General features: G+C 42.1%; 1 protein-coding gene across 1 annotated transcript in view; it reads right to left on the bottom strand.

The window, feature by feature from the left end:
- Nucleotides 1-1,073: 1,073 nt before the first annotated feature.
- Nucleotides 1,074-23,322, bottom strand: part of LOC148509553 (vomeronasal type-2 receptor 26-like) — a 37,850-nt gene continuing 15,601 nt past the window's right edge. The window contains exons 2-3 of the mRNA XM_088442967.1: nt 10,235-10,358; nt 1,074-1,981 (exon numbers count right to left, since the gene is read on the bottom strand). Of these exons, the coding sequence (XP_088299093.1) occupies nt 1,074-1,981; nt 10,235-10,358 (1,032 nt within the window). The remainder of the gene's footprint in view (nt 1,982-10,234; nt 10,359-23,322) is intronic.

Genomic DNA, 23,322 nt, shown 5'->3' with positions numbered 1-23,322 from the left:
AGATTGCCAGTCACAACGTAATGAGTGGCCTTTGAGTATTGTCACCAAGATGTTCCTGAGCAAGGATAAAAGAGTTCGTAAGGTCGAAGTCAAGATCTGTAAGCAAGGAGAGACTAAGCTGTTTCTCAGACCAGTGTCTGAACTGTTTTTACTGTTACCTAGTTTAAATTTGTGGTATCAATGATACCAGATGGGGAGTGTCATGCCTTCAGCATAGGGTTTGTTATGTTACATTTTTTCATAAAAGCAGCCCCACCTAGTGGTCAGGACAGCAGCAGTTTAAATCTGATCTATTTTGTCCTTCTTAACATTCCATAGCAGTCTAGCAATGCATTCTGTGCTAAAGTAGCTGTAAGCAGCCATTTTCCTTTCTCACATGGTCCCAGAAAGTCATCAATACATACGCTCAACCTGGTACAACATCCAATGTTTTACCATCACTCATCACTTATCATTACTTATCATCACTTATCATTATTTATCATCACTCATCACATCACATGCACAAACATGTGCACACTTGTTTATATGCATCGATCTGTGTACATCCACGCAAGTTCTTCTATCGAATAATAAACTCAGTTCTTCAGATCACATCTGACTGTATTATTGGAATATAGAAAAGTATTGATTAATGCTGACTGCTTCAAATTTTTCAGAAACTGAATGCGGGGCAGTAGTACAATAATCAATTTATCTTAGGTTTAGTAATGATGTTTTATTTCCTTTGCAATAAATTCTACATATTACTCAAACAAACACTTTAATTAACTTATCTAAAACTTCTCTATTCTATCTCATATCCAAAAATATTTGGTTCATTGATCACTGTAAAATTTTACATCTAAGGATCAGGTAATTTGAGCCCATAGAAAACTACAACAGACAAACTCCTATTCAATGTTACAGCTACATTTAATTTCAATCTTCAATTAAATTAACACCTAATTTTATTTTAATAACATGGATATAGAAAAGCTGTGTAAATATATATTTCACTTTATATTTTAAATTGCCTGCAGTTCATAATTTTAACAAAACTATAAAAGTGGAACATTTAAAAATTATTAAATTTATGAAGAACTTTTCACTAACAAGTGTCTTTTACTGTTAATCTCAGGTCTGAGCAGAATATTGTAGCATTTAGGAAAAAATATACAGCTCAGTATTCCAATACCTGAAGCCAATATAGCAAAAATCTCCACAGTGACCATGTGTTTACCCTTACTGCTCAGATAGGCAGGTATGGCACAGATCCAAACACTAAAGAACACCAGCATGCTGAAGGTGATGTATTTTGCTTCATTAAAGATGTCAGGTAATGTCCTCATCATGAATGCTAGACCAAAACTCAGAATTGCCAGAAACCCCATATAACCCAACATGAAATAAAAGGCAAAGAAAGAACCCTCATTACATTGAACTATGATAATCCCAGGATTTGTTTTCCTGTCATACTCTTGAAAGGGAGGAGAAACTGACAACCAAATAGCACTGGTGATAACTTGAACAGATGAGCAGATCAATACAACATAATTCAGCAATTTAACACTGAGCCATTTTTTCCCGGAACTTCCAGGTCTGGTGGCTTTGAAAGCAATGCAAACCATGATAGCCTTGGCCAGGATAGAAGACATGGCCACAGTGAATAGTATTCCAAAGGATATTTGGCGTAGCATGCAGGTGATGTCCACAGGATGACCGATGAACAGAAACACACAGAGTTGGCTAAGTTTGAGGGAGATTAGAAAAATGAAGCTAAGGTTTCTATTATTGGCTTTTACTATGGGAGTGTCCCGGAATGAAACAAATATTCCAATTATAAAGATGGATAAGATAAAAAATAGGACAGATATTGAATTAAAAGCTATAGCTATCATGTCTGACTTGTATGAAATGAATTCTAATATCCTTTTAATACACAAATCTTTATCCTCATTAGGCCATTCATCTTCAGGACATTTCTGGCAGTTTTCACTGTCTAAAAAATGAATAAGGAAATAAATGTTATGATAAAATATAATATTACCACATTGTCCAGTATATATCTCTTACTTAGTAATGCCGTTGAGTATTCTTAAGAAAATGTTTACTTTGTATCAACAGATTTCTGATTGTCCTAAAATTATATGCAAATGTTCTGTTTTAACTAACACTTTTAAAAATTTGGAAAACTTATTTCCCATAATTCATAAGATCATATAGTTGGAAGATTCATCTTTAAGATAATATGTCAATGGCTTCAGAATAAGGGCAGTGATAAAATAACAGCCCAAATGATGCACTTTTATTATATTATATTAAGGGTCAGTTTGCTGCACAGTTTATCAGCCATATTCTTCTAATAAAGAACAAGTTCCAATCCAGAAACCGGTCCCTAACTGTGACACACACAATATGTAAGATGCAGATTGTCACACACATCTCTTATAAAGGAAATTACATAAACCAGGACACAATGTTTCAACATATTTATTCACTAAAACAGGATTTTATTGCTGCTGTGTCACTATTTTATTTTGTATAGAACAAAGAGATTTATACGCCTCCCAAATTTAGTTTCACTGCAATTTAAAATAATTTTATCTCACAATGGTCACATTTATTGTATGTATTCTAAAGAAATAAGAGATTTACAGACAGAAAACATACCCATATGAGACTACTTAGTAGAGTATTAAATGCCATTCCTAGTAAAACAAGCTACAAACTGGAAGTGTTAAAAGTTATGAAAAGTAATTTCATATTTGCAGAGTAATATGTTACAGATGTGACCTTTTTACTGTTACATCACTCACATCAAATAGCCCATGTATGACGGACGCATGCTCAGTAAGTGAGGACAAATTTGTATTGAATCTTGTTACTACTCATTCAAATGAATTTGACTACATATTTTGTATTTCTGATTATGTGTTGCTCATTGCAGGTATAAACTCTTTCTCTACCTGTCTCTTATGTAGATATAGGGAGTATACTAAATCTGTCTAAGTAATTATAATATCACGTGCAGATGTTTCTTGTTGTTTTTTACATAGACAATTGTACATTTTGCAATTCTTTTATTGTTCTTGCTTATACAATGTACACAGATTTACCATATTAAGCCTCTTGTGGACATAGGCACTACTTCATTTATGAGGGGTAAACACTAGTTTGCAGGAATCTATGATCTACAAACTTTCTTTGTTCTATGGCAGTGGTGGCCAAACTGTGGCTCTTCCACTGTCCTGATTTGGCTCCCTTGACTGACACTGACTGCCTCCGCTGATAGGCGTGCAGCTGTTCAGAGGATGCTTGTCCTTTGTTGCAGCAGTCTGCTCCACTCCGGATGCATAAAAGGGGGATGGGGTGATGTCATGCTGCAAACAGGTGGTGGAGCTCAATTTGTGACTGAACCTGCAGCCACAAAGAGGATGTGTTCGCAGATGCCAGAGCCTACTTACATGGCACAGATAGTCCGCAACAAGGTAAAAGCTGTGAGGGTTTTTTATTTGTCTATTCATTATATTTGAGACATGTGGGGGCTGGAGTGGCCCGGAGAGAGGGGGGCTGGAGTGGCACATGTGGTTCTGTTTTTGTGACAAATGAGGGGCTGCTGAAGTCACACATGTGGAGTTGCTGGACTGACACATGATGGGCTGCTAAAGTGACACATGATGGACTTCTGGATTGCCACATGATAGGCTGCTGAAGTGATATATGAGGGGGACTGAAGTGACACATGGAGGGCTGAAGGGAAACATGGAGAGGCTGGAGTGACACAAGGAGAGGCTGGAGTGACACATGGAGGGGCTGGATTGTATCATGTGAATTTTTTTTAAGTTATTTTTTGTGGATGTGTTTTTTTCAGTGTATTTTTTTATGCAGCTTTTTCAGTGCATTATTTATGGATGTGGCTTTTGCAGTGTATTTTATGTAGATCTGGCTTGTTTCAGTGTTTTTTATGTGGATCTGTTTTCCTCAATGTTTTTTATATTTTTCTGGCTTTTTCTTTTCTTTTAATAATTACCTGCATGGTGACTGTGTGCATGCACTTTTACATGCTCCTACAAAAATCATACCAGGTGCGTGCCCTAGCTGGAGCAAGGCCACACCCCTTTTTGCATGTGTGCCTTTGGCGCAAGGATGATCTTGGCTTTTTGACAAACCTACAGATACTTTTGGGCTCTTTGACTCTGACTGTTTGGCCACCCCTGTTCTAGGGAATAGAATTGCAACCTAGCAACAGTTGGTAGGTTAGGTGCAAGCCTTCTGACTATGCAGATAAGGTAAAGTGAAATAAATTTGCTCTTAACTTCTCACACAGATAGGGACTTAGGGGGTCATTCAGACCCGCTTGTGAGCAAAGTTCACTCGCAAGCGGGTCGATGTTGTGAGAATGTGCATGCGCACGATGGAGGGAGCTCCGTCGTGAGCATGCGCTAGACCCGGCGAGCGACGAGAAATACGTTGCTCGGGGTCTCGCACCAAAGGGGGCATGCTGTCGATGGTGACTGACAGCATGCCCCCTTTGGTGGGCGTGCTGGGGGCGTTGCGGCCAGACGGAGCACCTACCGACTGAGTCCGTCGCCACTGACATCAGTAATGATGTCAGTGGGAGTGACTTTGGCTTTGATAGAGCCAAAATCACTCCGGGGCTTGTGGCAGTGAAACACTACCGCAGGGTCTCGTCGCAAGCCCTATGGTCGCGATGGTCTTGACCATCGCGACCATCATCATGGACACTCGCATAAGCTGTGGGTGGTAACCCACAGCTATGCGAGTGTCCATGAGGCTGCTCCACATTTAAATAGGATGGCCCTGATTCAGAGCGAGCATTCTGCTCAGAGCGTTCAGCTCTGAATCAGGGCCATAGTAAGGTAACAGGGCTGTTACAGTGGGAGCTGTTGTTATGTAACAATCCTATTCCCTAGAACAAAGAGAATTTGCAGATCATAGATTCCTGCAAACTACTGTTTATTCATTGTGATTCTTGTCACCTAGCTACAGCTGGTGGGCAGACTACCACATACCTAATGGTTGCTTTAAGGAATTTTAACCTCTGAGTGTCAGAAGGCCTCCAATAATGTTTTACAAAAGTATGTGTGGAAGACCAACGTGTAGCCTGCCTGGTGGCAGCTGAAGTAATGGCTGCTCAGCATAGGGAGTGACCCTCAAATAGAGAGGTGTCTGAGCTCTGCATGGTAGAAACAATCCAGCCCCTGATTTTAGAATGCCTAGCTGGGCAAAAGGGCTTACAACAGGTGATGAATAAGTTGGAAATGTCACCTCTAATCGATGCTGTGAGTGTGATGTAAGTGTATGAACACCTAACTATGCCGAGTTTGGGATCAGATTGGTCTTTTACCAGGTTGTTTTCCTCAAAGGGGTTTCAAACAGAACTTGTTTTTGTGTGTCCTTTAAAAATGACATAAAAACCCTCTGGGATGGAGGTCATCCATGGCTCTGAAATGTGGATCAGTTTAAGTTCTCCACCTCTGACAGCAAACACCAAAGCCACTAAAGAAGCTAGCTTCAGTGAAAGGCAATAAATGTCAGCCAAGGAAAGGGTAGTAGCTAAAAAGTTTAGGAAAGTGTTAATGTCCCATGTGGAAGAGTATTGTGGGCATGATGGCCTAGAAAGGAAAATGCCCTTGAGCAACCAAAGGTATAGCTTATTTTCTGTAAGGCTAGGGATTAAAAACACCAGGGCAGAGCCATATGAGTGTATCATGGTGTCAACTAGGCCTTTTTAGAACTTAGTGTTCAAAAAATCTATTTCTGAGTTTATTTCAGAATGGGATCCTGAGGTCAAAGAGTGTGAGTATCACCAGGAAACAAATGCGTCTATCTGGACCTTGTTAATTGCCTAAAAGAAGCAGTTATCTAAGCCATGACAGAGGCAGCATTGGCAAGCAGCCAAATAATGTCACTATCTACAAGCATTGTGTGAGCACTTGCAGTAGATCTGGAGTTCCCTGGAAGCAGTCCCTACACAGTCCAATTTGGGTTCCTTCAAGAGTTGGGTGATGAAGGTGAACCATATTTTGGAGAGCCAGACAGGGTACACCAGAATGAGGTGAGACACTCTGTCCATTCTCACCTTGTGAAATACCTTCAGTAGCATGGCAGAGAGAAAGGCATATGGGAGAGTGAGATCGGTCCATGGAAAGCAAATGTCATCCATGTGTAGGGCTCATTGGGTCCAGATTTTGGATAAGAAGACCAGGACCTGTGCATTTGATGGTATTACAAAGAGGTCCACACCCAGTTGACCAAAGGCCTTTACTATGAAAAGGAAGGTTTTTGACCTGAGACTTATGCAATCATATGTGAGGTGCTTTCTGGACAGGGAGTTGGCCATCTTGTTCAACTCCACTAGGATATACTGTAAATGTCAGAAAGGAGTATGGACCCATGCACCACCCAGTTCCAGATATCTACTGCCTCTTGGCAGAGAAAGTGGGATCATGTAAATCCCATTCTGTTGAGGTAAGAGACTGCAGTCCTGTTGTCCAGGCAGAGCTGTACCGAGATCTCCCAAGTATGTAGAGGATAGGGCTAGTTTGGCAGCCATTAACTCCAAACTGTTGATGTGAGCTGTTGATTCCAGAGAAGACCATCTCCCCCTTACTGCTTTTAGTTTTGTGAATGCTCCCCAGCTTGCAAGAGAGGTGCCATAGGAAATGATAGTTTCCAGGGAAGGGTTTAAAAAGGTTCTGGAATGAGGTAGCAGAAGACCTGTCAAACTGAGAATCTCCCTGTGAACTGTGGGAGGTAGGGGACTGATGTCTGACCAAGCAAACCCTTGCCGGAGGAGACAAGAAAGAAGGTCTTGAGAGTGTATGCATATGAGGGAAGTGTGGATGAAACCTGAATCCATCACTCTCATTTTCCCTATAAGCTTCGCTAAATCTCTCAGAGAAAGCTGGCATTGAAGGACCTGGGTTACAAAGTCTTGAATGTCTCTCAATTTTTCTAAGGGGACTGAAATTGAGAAAGAAGAGGAATCTATTAGAAATCCCAGAAAAATTATTATTATTATCAAAACTGATTTGTCTAGGTTCACAGAGAAACCTAATTTCTTAGGAGAGACAAAATGATGCCCCAGTGAGAGAGAAAGACTTTTATGTCAGGTTGGATAACCAGGAGATCGTTCAAGAAGAAGACACAGTGGACTCCATTCTGATGGAGGTGTGTCACAATAGCCTTCATGAGGTGGGTGAATGTGTAAGGGGTATTGGACAGGCCAAACACCATCACTGTCCATTGATAGAAGGCCTCATTCCAGAGGTACCTTAGGAGTCTCCCGTCATTTAGGTGAACTTGGATTGTATGAAAGGCCACTTTGAGATCTTTTTTTATACAAAAATAATTTCTGTCAAGCAGGAACAGCAGGTCTGCTAGGCTCTAATGAATGAACAAGGCTTTATGAACTGGTTCACGTATTTAATGTTTAAAATGGGCCTTTAGGAACTGTCTAATTTCATCATGGGAAAAAACGTAGCTGACCCAACTTTTTGGAGATGTCCGCTAGCTTGATTTGCATTGGTGTAAAGCTAGGACCCCATTAACAGAGGACTGGCATTCTTTTTGCAGAAGAAAACCTGGTGTGGAAATAAAAAAGGGAGAGACAAACCCTTTTCTATGATCTTTATCAACCACCTGTCTGTGGTAATCTTCTTCCAGACATCTATTGCTTGAGAAAGACAGAGAAAAGTGGTTGCACAGAAGTTACTTACTGTATCCTCCTTCTTTAATGGAGGAGTTGGAGTTGCCAGTCACTTCACCTTTGGCCAGTCATGTGTGATCTGGGGGCACTATGCTGATCTTGAGTTGAACTGCTGGCTCTGACAGAATGATCCTCCTAACAAAAAGGCAGTTTTGGAGGCTGAGGGCCCCACAGATCTGCAATGGATTTACAAGCTTTATAGAGTGTCAGGTTGGGAACGATCACAGGCCTGGTAACTAGATTGGTCAGACCCAAACTAGCTAACCAGCGCATTCTGTGGGTATTGGATATTAAGTCAAAAGTTTGGCCAATAATTAATGTAGCCCTGCAAATAGCCTTTAAAAGGACCATTTTGGAAGCTATAAGGGAGTCTAGAGAGATGCTAGATGGTCCTTCTTTCTCCACCTTGTCTAAGACAAATAAAAGTGGCCCGACAGCATCTGAGACTTTGAAATTGTATCTTTCTCAGCAACTTATCTATTGTGTCACTCTGGGCTTTATCCCCGACTATTGATGTAAGAGCAGAATCGATCTCTGGAGTGAATAGGACAGGAATGTCTGGAATACCTGTATGGTTGCAGAGAACCATCTTGTCCTCCTTAATGTGGGAAGTTCTAAAGGCCAACTGAGAAAACTGATATACCAGGGAGCACTTGCTGAGAGCCCAAGAGGTCATATATGATTTAGAAAGTGGCATTCTGCCATCTAAGGCTACCCTGGCCCTCTTCACTGTATTCACCTCAGCGAGACAATGCACTGGTGCTCGTGACCACCTCTGACTCCCAGTCAATGACGGGGCAACTGCAATCAGTATATGAGTGAGCAGGGAACAATGAACAGTGCTTACTAGCAACCTTTTGAGAGTGCTGTTGCTCATAATACCAGTTAGAAGCAGGAAAGGTGTGCCGGCCATATTCAGAAGAAAGTGTTCTGCTGTAGACTTTAGAGGTATTCCAACTGTGGGCAATACTCTTGAAGAAACACCATTTATGTGCTTCTTTCTAGAGGTGCCTTTTCTCACTACTCTGTGAGAAAATGGGGAGGGGAGGGAGACTCCACAACTTGACTGGCTCCTTCCTCCTTAGAGGTATTCCAATGTCCTCCAACCTGGCAGGGCTAATTAACTTCCTTCTTTTAAACAGTATTAACAGTATTGTCCTGTCTAGAATCTAAGGAGTGGAATATGCATCCAGATTTATGCTAGAGCTGCTTGGATCAGGAAACAAATAGCAGCTTATGATTAGGGGCATACATCTTTAAGTACACTTATTCTTTTTATGATACGTTTGAATATGTTTAAAATGTTCCTTAGTCAAGAATGGTTTCTGAAAAGAGTTGTGAAACCTAATTTACATTTCCACTGAGCATCACAGAATGGGCAATTTTTACTGTAAAGAAGAGTTAAATTCTTTGGAACCTGACATCTGATTATCCCCTCAAACAATTATGATAAAAGTGAGAAACAGTATTTCTGTTAATTTATCTTTTTAGTTTTCTAATACATGCTCATATGCCTGAGACTATCTCTGTATGTCATTTTTATGAATAATTTGTATTTATATTTTAAGCATTGTATTTTGTGATATTATCCTGCATCTATATCGCCTGGTCTTTGAACCATTTATACGATTAATATGTCTATGAATTCAGCTAACCAGCTATGGTGCTATCTATAGTACAGGTTATTATTTGGGTTATTGTAAATGGGACTGACATAAGGTCTATTTATAGTTGTGTAGGGAGAACTGATGGTTCCAATTTGGAGTCAATTGGTCGTGAAATAACATTAGTGTTGGGAGAACTTTAGATTTAATAGCAAGGATGTGATTCTGAGTCTCGCACAATGTCTAAGATCCATGCGCCACTAAGAAATATTACAGAAATATTTTGAAAATGTATTGGGCATTCCTGGGCCAGGACTGGCAGGTGACAAAGAGGTTGCTAATTGCTATGCCACATTGAGATGGTCCATCTTGTGGGCATGTTATGGGAGTGTCATGGTCGTGTTGGGGAAGTAATTGTTATTTCAGATGCATAATCATTCATAATGGAGGCCCTAGACTAATTATTACACAGACCATGTGGTTGTTGGTTTTACTTATTAACCTTGTCTCACACCCACATCACACAGGCTCAGACCAGTACTGATATTAACCAGTTATTCACAGAAGTTAGAGGTTGGAATCTCTTAGAATTGGGTCTGTGACTCTGCATCAGGCCACAAATGTTTATGGGACAGACAACAACTCTGTATATTATACTTTATCACAGTAATGTATCCATGTAGCAGATCTTATTGTCCTGTTTACAAATGGTGACAAATGATTAAGGACATTTATAGACATTAACTATAAACATGTGCCAATCAATTATTCCCAAATAATTATTTCAATCTAAGCCAATGCATAAATTTAGCTAAAGTTGAAGGATACACAATTATAATCTACCAAATCAATCCATTATATAATCTCTCCTTCCCTGTCACACGGCTGTGGGAATAATGAAGTATAAGTTTATTACCAGACACATTGGATATCTCTCCCTCTGAGCATGGGATACAGTCATAGCAGCAGGTGTGAGATCCTTTCCTCAGTGCCTGTCTGGTCCCCGGAAGACAGACAGCAGAACACAAACCTTGTGGAACCTGGGAAATAAAATTATTTAATCTATTTCCAAAATAAGTGCTGATTTCATTTGTATTTGTATCATGTGGACATTGTTATCTTCTGGGCATTGTCTGATCTCAACTAATTCATTGTTTTGGAAATCAAAAAATCTTCTTATTGCAGCAACAAACACAATGGGCCAAATGTAATAGGGTGAGAGATTAGAAAATGTGAGAGATTAGCAGTAAAACCCTCACACTAATACATTGATCGAGTTGTATTTTTTAAACAGGAAACATCTGGAGGAGAGTTTACATCTTGAGAGTCTTTTGAGTCTGAAAAACATGTGAGTTTCCACATTCTGTGACTTTATTACATTGGCTGAGTTTAAAAATGTGACAGTTTTCTCTCACATTTTCTAAACTCTCATCCTATTACATTTGTACCTATGTATCTTCTCCATAATGACAGATAAACATTCAGGACAATCAGCTTTGTTAGTGAGGGTGTGTTATAGAGCAGGTGACAGATAATTGAAGAAAAAGATTTTGATTATCTGTGCAGAGAATATATCTGGTGAAGAGTGACTGTCACATATAAATGTAGTACTATAGTATAATTAGCTCTATATAGTATGGATGGAGTAAAACCCTGTACTTAGCTGTTTTACAGAACTACTGCACAAGTGCCAACATACCCTGGAGTCTGGGAGCACTGGGACCTTTTTACATTATATAGACAATATTGCAAAACACAAACACCATTGAAGTAGTTATATCTTTTAAATGATGACTCCCCAATTGATTGTACTAGTAATTCCAAAATGTGTAATTTGGTTAGTTGTGGCCTCACATGGAGTTTTCAGTTGACGTCATTGTACAGGTTTTTGTCATTGAAACCCCATGTGGTGATAAATCACACCGGCTTTCTCTCACACATTTTTTAAATTCATTATTTTTATTTACACAGATGATCACTTAGAAGTGACACAACGGCTTTAAGGTGCATCTATGGATGCATCCACCTCTAAGTGATTCACAATTAAATGAACAAAGTTTTATTGCTGCTGATTTGAGTGTTGTTAATGCAGCAATGCGTATAAACCATGTCCCTGTCCAGCATTGTATTGTAGTGTAAGTCACTGTTTTCTTGTTTTGCTCCTTTGTAAGATGCTGCGGAACCATTGTGGTGCCATAAAAATAAAATATAATAATAATAATTGTACTGGGGTGCACATTCTTCCCTTACCCTACTCTGCCTCAAGGTGAGGCAACATTCTTCTTACAGAGCTATAGTACTGTATACAGAAGCATTTTTGATGCACATACACAGTACAATAAATGTATATTTAAAGGAAAATATATTGTGTCTACAGATGTGCCCAGCTAGTTTGTTGCTCCATATGCTATGAAGTGCGCCACGCATGGTACGCCACACACCACGCCGTGAGCCAAGCCACACAGAAAGTTTAGTAATGTAGCGTACCGTAGCACTGGAAAAAAGTCATAATGTGTAATACAACTTTTTGTCCACCAGGTGTCACTTTTCATAAACTACATAGCGCATGCATTTGATTTCTAATGCATGTTCTGTATTACCGCCCGATGATTGGCTGACAGAAGCGGTGATTCGGTACACAATACACTAGTACAGCATTTTCCACATGGAATCAGGAATGTATAATAAAGCGGTAGAAGAATGTCTCATAAAGTTAAAAATTATTAAGCTCTGTATTACACACTGACTGTGTGTTTGAAATTGCACACTTGCACCAATGTAAGTACTGACGGCACTGTCCCAGACTTAGACATTGTAGTGATTTCATTACTTTAGGAACTACAGTAGTGTAGTAATGGGTGAAGCGTGTGGCCTAGTGGGCTAATGCCAAGTCTCATTGCTTCTCCCATCTTCTTGTCCCGTGGGTTCGAGACCTTGAAAATATAGTTTTTTTTTTTTAGGTATTTTTTTTTTATTATTATTATTATTATTATTTTTAAAATCTTCACTTACAGTATTCAGTATTCAATACAGTACATGTGGAGCGCATGCCCAGTGCTTCGGGTGTCAAAGGCAGCGAAAGTGGGATTTTTGATACAGTACATACCTTAGAGCGCAAACTTGCATCAATGTCGGCGCTGTCCCAGACTTGGACACTATAGTGATTTCTCATGACCAGCAACTGGTAGTGGGCTCTGTTTGAGAGAGATGTCTCTGTATTACAAACTGACTGTGCATTTAAACTGCAAAATTGTGTCATGGTTGTTAGCACTGTGGTGTGCTTTTAAAGATCCTATTCATAACCCTTCGGAGCTGGCTGACAGCCACCACAGCGCCAACCATGCTAACATTGATGTAAGTTTGCAGTTGAAATGCAAAGTCAGTTTGGAATGCAGAGACCTCTCTCTCAAACAGAGCCCACTACCAGTTGCTGGACATGAGAAATCACTATAGTGTCCAAGTTTGGGACAGCGCGGACATTGATGCAAGTTTGCTCTTTAAAAGCACAGTCAGTTTGTAATAAAGAGACTTCCCTCTCCAACAGAGCCCACTACTGTAGCAGTTTCTGAAGTCATGAAATTACTATTGTGTACAAGTCTGGGACAGCGCAGAGTGGTGCAAGTGTGAAAATTCAACTGCAAACTGTAGTAATAAAGACAACTGGGCATGCGCAGTGATGATCTTCCATACACCATAGCATAGCGTATCATGGCATATGGCTTGGCTCCACTGGGCATGCACCACAGATTCCATTGTCCTTGTAACCCCTCCACTGGGCATGCACCAGAAATCCCATTGCAACCCCTCCACTGGGCATGCATCAGAGATCCTATTTGTAACCCTTTGGAGCTGGCTGACAGCCACCACAGCACCAACCATGCTAACATTGACACAAGTTTGCAGTTTAAACACACAGTCAGTTTGTAATGCAGAGACCTCTCTCTCAAACAGAGCCCACTACCAGTTACTGAACTCATGAAATCACAAAGTGTACAAGTCTGGGACAGAATCGGCATTGATGCAAGTTTGCACTTTAAATGCACAGTCAGTTTGTAATACAGAGAACTCTCTCTTTCTTACCGAGCACACTCACTACCAGTTTCTGAAGTCATGAAATTACTATTGTGTCCAAGTCTGAGACAGCATCAACATTGATGCACGTTTGCGCTTAAATGCACAGTCAATTTGTAATACAGCTCACTAGCTGTTTCTGAAGTCATGAAATGACTATACAGTAGGGTCCGAGTCTGGGACAGTGCAGACCCGCTCAGCGCTCGCGAGCGGGTCTGAATTAGGCCCTGTATGCAGTTGAATTTTCACACTTGCACCACTCTCTGCACTCTCCCAGACTCCAAAGGGTTACAAATAGGATCTCTGATGCATGCCCAGTGGAGGGGTTGCAATGGGATTTCTGGTGCATGCCCAGTGGAGGGGTTACAATGACAATGGAATCTGTGGTGCATGCCCAGTGGAGCCAAGCCATATGCCATGATACGCTATGCTATGGTGTATGGAAGATCATCACTGCGCATGCCCAGTTGTCTTTATTACTACAGTTTGCAGTTGAATTTTCACACTTGCACCACTCTGCGCTGTCCCAGACTTGTACACAATAGTAATTTCATGACTTCAGAAACTGCTACAGTAGTGGGCTCTGTTGGAGAGGGAAGTCTCTTTATTACAAACTGACTGTGCTTTTAAAGAGCTCCGTCTTGTGCATGCGCGAGACCCGAATAACGATGGCCAAGCCGTCATTATGGGTCTCACGCCAAAGGGGACATGCTGTCGATGGTGAGTGACAGCACGCCCCCTTTGGTGGGCATGCTGGGGGTGTGGCTGCCCAGATGGAGGCGTTCCCATGGGAACTCCTACCGTCTGGGGCCGGCCCCACTGACATCACTAGTGATGTCAGTGGGAGTGCTTTTGGCTCTGATAGAGCCAAAAGCACTCCAGGGCTTGCGGCAACTAGACCCTACCGCAAGGGTCTCGTTGCAAGCCCGATGGTCACAATGGTCTTGACCATCGCCACCATCATTTTGGTCACTCTCTATAGCTGTGAGTGGTCACCCACAGCTATGTGAGCAGCCAGGAGGCAGTCTTTAAAAAAAAAAAAAGGAATGCCCTGATTCAGAGCGAGCGCTCTGTCAGAGCTTCCGGCTCTGAATTAGGGCAACAGTACATTAGTAATACAGACAACTGGGCATGCGCAGTGCAATGATCTTCAATGTGCCATGGCATAGCACTACATGGCTTTGCTCCACTGGGCATGCACCAAAGATCTCATTGTAACCCCTCCACTGGGCATGCACAAGAAATCCCTTTGTAACCCCTCGGAGCTGACAGCCACAACAGCGCAGACATTGAATCAAGTTTGCACTTTTTAAACACACAATCAGTTTGTAATGCCTTACTTTTAAACAGCATTTTAAACAACAACACTACTATAGTAGTTTCACTATAGTGTCCAGAGCTGACAGTGCCAAAAAAATTATTATTTTCCTGGGCTTGAACCCGGGACCAGCATTGTTGCAAAGCGATCACCTAACCACTAGCCCACAAGCCAGCTATATTAAGAACCACACATAGCAGGCTCATCCTTGTGCACTCCACCCACCCGCTGCTGTTTTAAATAATAAAAAAAATTGTCTGCCTTTCCAAATATTGTACACAGTACCCCACCATTAGAGAATAATTCATGCTGTGCATGCATCTCATTAATCTACAGTATCGGTTATACCATGATAACGACTCGGGCAACTTCACTACTGTACAGTTATGTACAATATGTGTACTGATTTGCGTCCCGTTCTAAGAGCTTACTGTATGTACTGTATGTGATATTAAAAATATTGGTTGTGCGAACTCAGAGGACTGAATGCCACGCCATGAACAACAAACTAGCTGGGCACATCTGTAAATCTAAAAAATCCTCTTTGTGTCTAAGGCTGGGTACACACGTAAAGATTTTCTGTCCAACCATCCAACTAGTTGATTGGTTAGAATGAAAATCTGCTAAGGTATGAAAGCAAATGATAATCAGCAATTTGCTCCCAATTGCTGGAAAATGGACAAAAACTGTTGAGCTAATTGTTTCGATCAAACATTTAACAAACTTGGCTGACGACCATTTTCATCTGTTTTCTGGCATTTAGGAGAAAATTGTTTATCATCATTTACTCGTATACATTACCAGATTTTCATTCTAACCAAACAACTAGTTGGATGGTTGGACAGAAAATTTTTAGTTGTGTATGCAGCATAAGAGAGACTCCTGAAAAATGTGCTTTAAAACTATGGTAGAGGGCATATGTAATACAAGGAAAAAAAGGGACATTTACACTGGGCATGGAACTTGGCTTACAAAATTGCAATTTTTAAGCTATGCTGTACTTAATAATCAAGGGACTATTATGTAAGAGCAGATTTATCACAATCTGTATTTTTAATGCATACATATACAACACAAAAAATGATTATTTTTACATAAACATACTATTCTGCTCTTGTCAGGAGATGGACGTGCCCATCCTGGCAAAGAGCTGGAAGCATCGTGATAGTCTAAAGCTTTCACACTGCTTCCTGGTTCGTGTTCTCATTCCACATCGCGCATGTGTGGCTGTCAGTCACCACATGCATCTTCGGAAGCCAACGGAGAGGGCTCTGATGGAACTCTCTCCATTAAATTTTATGAAACAGTAGCCCATTGGCTACTATAGAACAAAGCCATCTGCAGATACCTATTGGGGCCAAGCCCCGGAATTCTTCACATTCCATAGCTTGGTAAATTCAGCATCACAGCAGCCCCTATAGAAACTTATAGGTGAGGCATGTATGGACAACATTTATTTATTGGAGATATCTGCTGAGATCCCTCCATAGTACAACTTGGTGATCCTCAATATTAGCAGATACAGCCATTTTCAGAGAATATCCCACACATATGTAATGATAAATAGGCTCCAAAGACAGATAAAGAAAAAGGTTATTGTTCAAGGAATTTGGATAAATTCAATATATTATATCAATCACTTATTGCTTTAGTGTTAAATAGAGATGAGCGGGTCTGGTTCTCAGAGAACTGGACCCACCTGAACTTGCAGATCTGAGGTGATATCAGCGCTCTCATTTTCTAATTTTTTGCTAAATCTCTCAGGGAAATCTGGCAGTGAAGGACCTGGGTTACAAAGTCTTGATTGTCTCTCCATTTTTCTTACCCCATTCTTAGCTCATCCAGATGCAGGCTTCTCTGTGTATGGCCGGTTTCACTAAGAGGCATACTGCTGAGAACTTCTTAGAATAACTCAGGGAAAACATTGCAAAGTGGCTTACCCCACTTGTACTCTCCTCTGGATTTGTGATTTCTGACAATGCCACCAATATTGTGCGAGCATTATATGTGGGAAAATTCAAACACATCCCATATTTTGCTCACACAATTAATTTGGTAGTGCAACATTTTTTTTAAAATGACAGGGACATGCAGGAGATACTCTCGGTGGCCCAAAAGATTTCTGAACATTTTCAATATTCAGCAACTGCATTTCAGAGATTGTAGAACCAGCAAGAACTGTGGAATATTCCCTGCCATTAGCTGAAGCAAGAGGTAGTAACTAGGTGGAATTCTACCCTCTATATGCTTCAGCAGATGGAAGAGCTGCAAAAAGGCTATCCAAGGCTACACTATGGCCTATGACAGGAGCAGGAATGCACCTTAGTCAAGCACAGTGGATAATAATTTCCATGTTGTGCAAGGTTCTCAAACCCTTTGAACTTGCAACATGTGAAGTTAGTTCAGACACTTCCAGCTTGAGTCAGGTGATTCCCCTAATCTGACTTTTGCAAAAGCAGTTGGATAAACTGAAGGAGGAGCTCAAATGAAATGATTCCACTAAGTGTGTCAGACTTCTGGATCAAGCCCTCCATTCGCTTCACCAGGATCCAAGGGTTGTCAATCTCTTGAAATCAGATCTCTTTATTTTGGCGACCATACTTGATCCTAGGTTTAAGTCTTACCTTGTGTCTTTATTTCTGATGGACATAAATCTGAAAAGATGCAAAGAGCAGTTGGTGAAAAAATTGTCAGCTCAAGTGGCACATTACATGGCAGCATCTCCTCCTTCAGATTCTGCGGCTGCCAGGAAAAAACTAAATTTTCATAAGAGACCCACTGCTAGTGGTGATGCAGATCAGTCAGCAAAAAGGAATGACATCTGGTTGGGTCTGAAATAAATTTCTTCAATGAGTTACATGTCTACTGTGACTTTGTCTTATATGGTCATCGTTCAGAGAATGGTGGATGATTTTTTTAGGGATAGAATGTCAGACAGTCCATTTCACTACTGGCAGGAAAAAGAGGCAATTTGGAGTCCCTTATACAAACTGTCTTTACTTAACTGTTCTGCTGTGAGTCTCAAGTTCAATTCAATTATCCAGTTCCACAATCTGCCTTGTTTTGCTCCTGCCATTTGTGTCATCCAGGTGGCATGGTCCATACTTCAGCCACTTGCTGTTTGTGTCATCCAGGTGGCACAAGCCAGTTGCTGCTTGTGGCAACCTGTCAGTGCAAGCCACACTGCAGCTTCAAGTGTACACATTCCAGCATACTGCCGCTTGTGTAAACTCAGTGGTACAAGTGACACATCAGTGTCAAGTTGGCACAATCAAGTGGACTGTTACTAATGTCAACCTGGCGGCACAAGTCGCACAACAGTGACATTCAGCCAAGATTTCTCAGCCCTCAAGGCTGCTATACGGCCCAAAGGCTGCATCCTGCTGCATGGCACAAAGGCTACATCCTGCCAAGAGTTCTCAGCTATTTAAGGCTGCTACATGGCCCTAAGGCTACATCCTGCCAAGAGATCTAAGCCATTTAAGGCTGCTACATGGCCCTAAGTCTGCATCCTGCTTTACAGCCCAAAGTACACCTGTCATCACTCCTCACCAGCCATCAAGGATGTGATGGCCACAACTTGCCAAGAGTTCCAGCCCTCAAACTGTTGCAGGACTGGTTTCTAATCATAGCTCTGTATTCCACTACTACTCAGCCCAGAGGCCTCATCTACAATTAAGTATCAACTATCAATTCTTACTTCAGCTAGTGGCTGAACCAATAATCAAGTATCAACTCTTCATACTTCAGCCAGTGGCTGCACTAAATATCAAGTATCGCCTCGGCTCATTTTCCTCTCCAAATGCTCCATAACTGCCTCCCCTCTACTACAAGCCCTCCACTGGCTCCCCTTTCTTTTCAGAATCCAATTCAAGGTTTTCACACTCACTTACAATGCCCTCACCCATTCCTCTCCCATTTACATCTCTGATCTCATCTCCCTTCACTCTACTATCTGCCCTCTTTGTTCACTTAATACATGCCTCCTTCCATGCCAATTGATTACTCAAACTGTTGCAAGACTGGTTCCTAATCATAGCTCTGTATTCCACTACTACTCAGCCCAGAGGCTTCATCAACAATTAACTATCAACTATCAATTCTCACTTCAACTAGTGGCTGCTCCAATTATCAAGTATCAACTATTCTTACTTCAGCCAGTGGCTGCACCAATTATCAAGTATCAACTATTCTTACTTCAGCCAGTGGCTGCACCAATTATCAAGTATCAACTCTTCTTACTTCAGCCAGTGGCTGTGCCAACTATCAGTTCTTACTTCAGCCAGTGGCTGCACCAATTATGAACTATTCTTACTTCAGCCAGTGGCTGCACCAATTATCAAGTATTGAGTTGGCTCATTTTCCTCTCCCAAATGCTCCATATCTGCCTCCCCTCTACTACAAGCCCTCCACTGGCTCCCCTTTCCTCTCAGAATCCAATTCAAGGTTCTCACACTCACTTACAAAGCCCTCACCCATTCCTCTCCCATTTACATCTCTGATCTCATCTCCCTTCACTCTTCTGTCTGCCCTCTTTGTTCACTTAATACATGCCACCTTTCATGCCAATTGATTACTTTCTCTCACTTCTGCCTCCAAGATATTATCCATGCTGCTCCCCACCTTTGGAACTCCCTCCCTCTCCCCATCAGACACTGTACCTCTCTTCAATCATTCAAACAAGCTCTTAAGACCCACTATTTCATTAAAGCCTTCCAGCTCTCATCCTAACTTACTGCTACATCTTCCTTCCTCCCCGCCTACCCCATCAGTGTCACTTCTGTTTTCTGTCCCTCCTTTTTAGAATGTAAGCTATTTTGAGCAGGGCCCTCTATCCTCTTGTGCTTCTCCCTACTGTATTTTAATTTATCTCTTACTCCCCTCTAGGGCAACAAACACTTGGCTGCTTATGTGGGTGTAGAGGTCGCTAACATATTGCTTTGTTTATTATCCATGTCCTGCATTGTATTGTATTGTTAGTCGCTGGTTGCTTATTTGTTTATGTACTATGTAAGGTGCTGCTGAACACCTGTGGTTCCATATAAATAAATTATAATAATAATCAACTATTCTTACTTCAGCCAGTGGTTGCATCAACTATGAACTATCAATTCTTATTTCAGCCAGTGGCTGCACCATTATCAACTATCAATTCCTCTTTCAGTCAGTGACTGTATCAATAATAAACTTTCAATTCTTCATTCCTCAAGGGGTACCCTAACCATCATCTTTGCACAGTCCTCAACTCTATTAATCACTCAGTTTTGATTCCGCCTAGGAATCGTGACAGCTAGCTAGCTAGATACAACTTTTTGACCCTTAACTAGATGAAAAAAATCAATATTGTGAGCTGTGAGGTGGACTGTAAATGAGTGTAAATAAATGTTATTGAGGTTAATAATACTGTAGTAACAAAAACATGCCCATTTAGTGTGACTTTAGCTGTTTCTATGATTTTTCAAGAAAAAATCTAGATTCATAACCAAAAAAAAAAAACACGGAAGGGAGTTATGTCAAAACCACTCCAGATCCAAGCCAGGAGAGATACAGATCTAAAACCAAAACACGGGGGTCGGTGCACATCTCTAGTTTGTGCCAATATTTTTTATGAATACACTGCATTTCTACTAACAGTGTGACAATATTTTTTATGAATACACTGCATTTTCCACTTACAGTGTCACAATAATTTTTACAGATACACTGCGTTCCACTTACAGTGTCACAAACAATACATGTAAGAATATTACACTGCGGTATGTCAGGCAGCATCACAGTAAAAAAATAATAATAATATAGTACACTGTGGTATAGCACAAAAAATATATAATTTTGTAATAATTTGTTATTATTAGTTTTTATTTTTTTATACACTGGGCACCCTTAGATGGACAAAGGGCCTGATACAGAGCTGCTCACTGCTGGCAAGCACTGGCTCTGAATCAGGGTGGGGATTTATTTATTTTTTCACCAGGCCACTCGATAAGCAGTGGGTGACCACCCACAGCTTTTGCGAGGGGCCTGGAGCCCGTTGCGATTATCATGACCATCAGGCTTGCGAGGAGACACAGTGGTAGGGTCTCAGCTCTCACAAGCCTGAGTGGACTGCCTACTCTAATAGAGCAGGGAGTCCACTACTGATATCATGAGTGATGTTAGTAGGGCTGCCCACAAATGCCAGGCATTCCTAAGGGAACGCCTGCATTTGCCTAACCACCCCCACCCCACCAACAAAACAGTGTGAGCCGTCACTCACTATTGACATCCACCCTGTCCTGTAGTGAGCCCCGGAGTGACTGAACTTCAGTCGCTCGCTGGGGCTCGCGCATGTGAGCACTGTTCAATTGCGTACGCATCTGAATCTGGCAAAGAGATCCCATGGTTGGACACATCAGCCACTGCCCCTGGATGCACACAGAAAACCCTGTAAGGACACACAGCCCCTGCCCCTGAATGGGCACAGAAACCCCTGGATGGACACAAATGCCCCTGCCCTAGATTGACACAACAACTCCTTGATGGACACAGCAGTCCCTGGATGGACACAGTAGATACTACCCCTGAATGGACACAACAACCCATGGATGGACACAGCAGTCCCTGGATGGACAAAGCAGCCACTGCCCCTGAATGGACACAGCAACCTCTGGATGGACACAGCAGACCCTGAATGGACACAGAAGTTCCTGCCCTTGATGGACACAGCAACCCCTGGATGGACACAGCTGACCCTGAATGACACAGAAGTCCCTGCACTTATTCATTACTGATCACAACTGCGATTATGCATGCAATTGGCTGACTGTTGCATTATGTGCATGTGTATGCATTGCAGTGTATGTCATGAACACACCACTGTGATTGGCACTGTGATCACAGTGACTACACAGACCCATTACAGAGTGATTGATAGGAAGTAGCATTTGGGGATAGTGAGGGGGGGTGCTTGGAGAAACGCAGTGCATTTGAACACCATTGCAGGGGCATGCAAAAATTATACACTGCGATGCCGTATGCAGCTTGGGCTTTCACTATGTGCACTGAAGTTAGCAATTTCTGAGATAGGTCAGAGCTTGTGTAAGTGTGCATTGAGGCTGCAATTGTACTCAGTTACCGATGGTTTTGCAGTCTTGCTAAGTATTCCAGATGTGTGTAAGGTAAAGTGGGCATCCTTATGTAGTGCTGCTATGGCATAGCAACCACAGAGGATTAACATATCATCACAGTGAGACTGTGGGTTTCATTCAGACCCGCTTGCAAGTGCCAATGCACTTGCAAGCGGGTTGATGTAGAGGCCCTGTGCATGCGCAGCAGCCGCACTGCGCGTGCGCAAGCCCCGGAGTGAAAGAGAAATTCTCTCACTCAAGGGCTTACTACAAAAAAGGTGGCTGTCGATGGTGATCGACAGCTTGCACCATTTTGTAGGTGGGGCGGGGGGGTGGCTTGCCAAACGGAGGTGTTCCCGATGGAATGCCTGCCATTTGGGGGTAGCTTCCAGCTCTAACAGAGCTGAAAGCTCACTGGGGCTTTCAGTAGACGAGACCCTACCACAAGAGTCTCGTCGCAAGCCCAGATGGTCGCGATGGTCTTGACCATCAACCTGGCCCCTTGATAAAGCTGTGCGTGATCACCCACAGCCTAGCAAGCGGCCAGGCCTTGTCAGAAAATAGATGAGCCGCCCTCATTCAGAGTGAGCGCTTGCATTTTGTGAGCGCCTCTGAATGAGGTCCTGTGTGTGTAATCGCTATTGCAATCCATACTGAATAAGGCCCACACTTTCAAGTTTTAATCGGAACTCATGTGCGATCTTGCAGAGAGGGCCCTGCCAGATTGCACACATGCCCCCCTATATCTCTGTCTGCTTGACAGGCAGAGGTGTTTTGGGGTTGGTGCTGGGGCAGGGACAGTCTGCGTTCTGGAAACGGTGCCACACAACATCGCAACCTCGGGCACAGCGCTGGGATTTCAGATGCTGACAGGAGGCATCTCTTTACCTCATATGCTTTCTGCAGTAATTGAATTTTAGCAGGATAGAATTATAAAGCCTCTAGTGTGTGATTTTGCAATTCCGTTCACTGCTGAGTCAGGCCCTGTATGTGTGAGTCTGCATCTGCTCAAAACTCCCCATTTGCACACGAGCACAGACACCCATCCTCCATCCGCTTAGAAGTTTAGTTTGTTACTTGCTGACTGCTAATTTTTTGCACCCAAATGAATGAAAAATAAGAAATTGATTTGTGGGGCAAGATTTCTTCTCTGTAATGGAACTAGTGCAGAAATTGCATGTAATGTTATGCCATACTTGCTTTCTCTCCTGGGACGGTAAGGAGACTCCTGAAAAACCCAGCCCCCAGAAGAGTGGGCAAGTCTCCCGGCCGCCAGCACCTGCCCGTACTCCTCCAACATTTTCCACTTACCCCCCTGCAGGAGTCCACTCCCCTATGTAAGTGGGCAGTCCGGGGGAGCGGATGACACAATTCATACTGACTCACATCATTGTGTCCCCGCCCCCGGCTGCACAATGCAGGTAATCTCAGCATTGTGTAGCGAGGGTGTGGCTGCGATGAGTCAATCATGAAAACAAGCCCCCTTCCCACCCCCAGATTCACATCACT

This window comes from Taudactylus pleione, unplaced genomic scaffold (assembly GCF_031769625.1).
Source record: "Taudactylus pleione unplaced genomic scaffold, aTauple2 ptg000319l, whole genome shotgun sequence".
Taxonomy (NCBI): domain Eukaryota; kingdom Metazoa; phylum Chordata; class Amphibia; order Anura; family Myobatrachidae; genus Taudactylus; species Taudactylus pleione.
The sequence above is the reverse complement of the archived record's forward strand: the minus strand, read 5'-3'. Positions and strand labels throughout refer to the sequence as shown.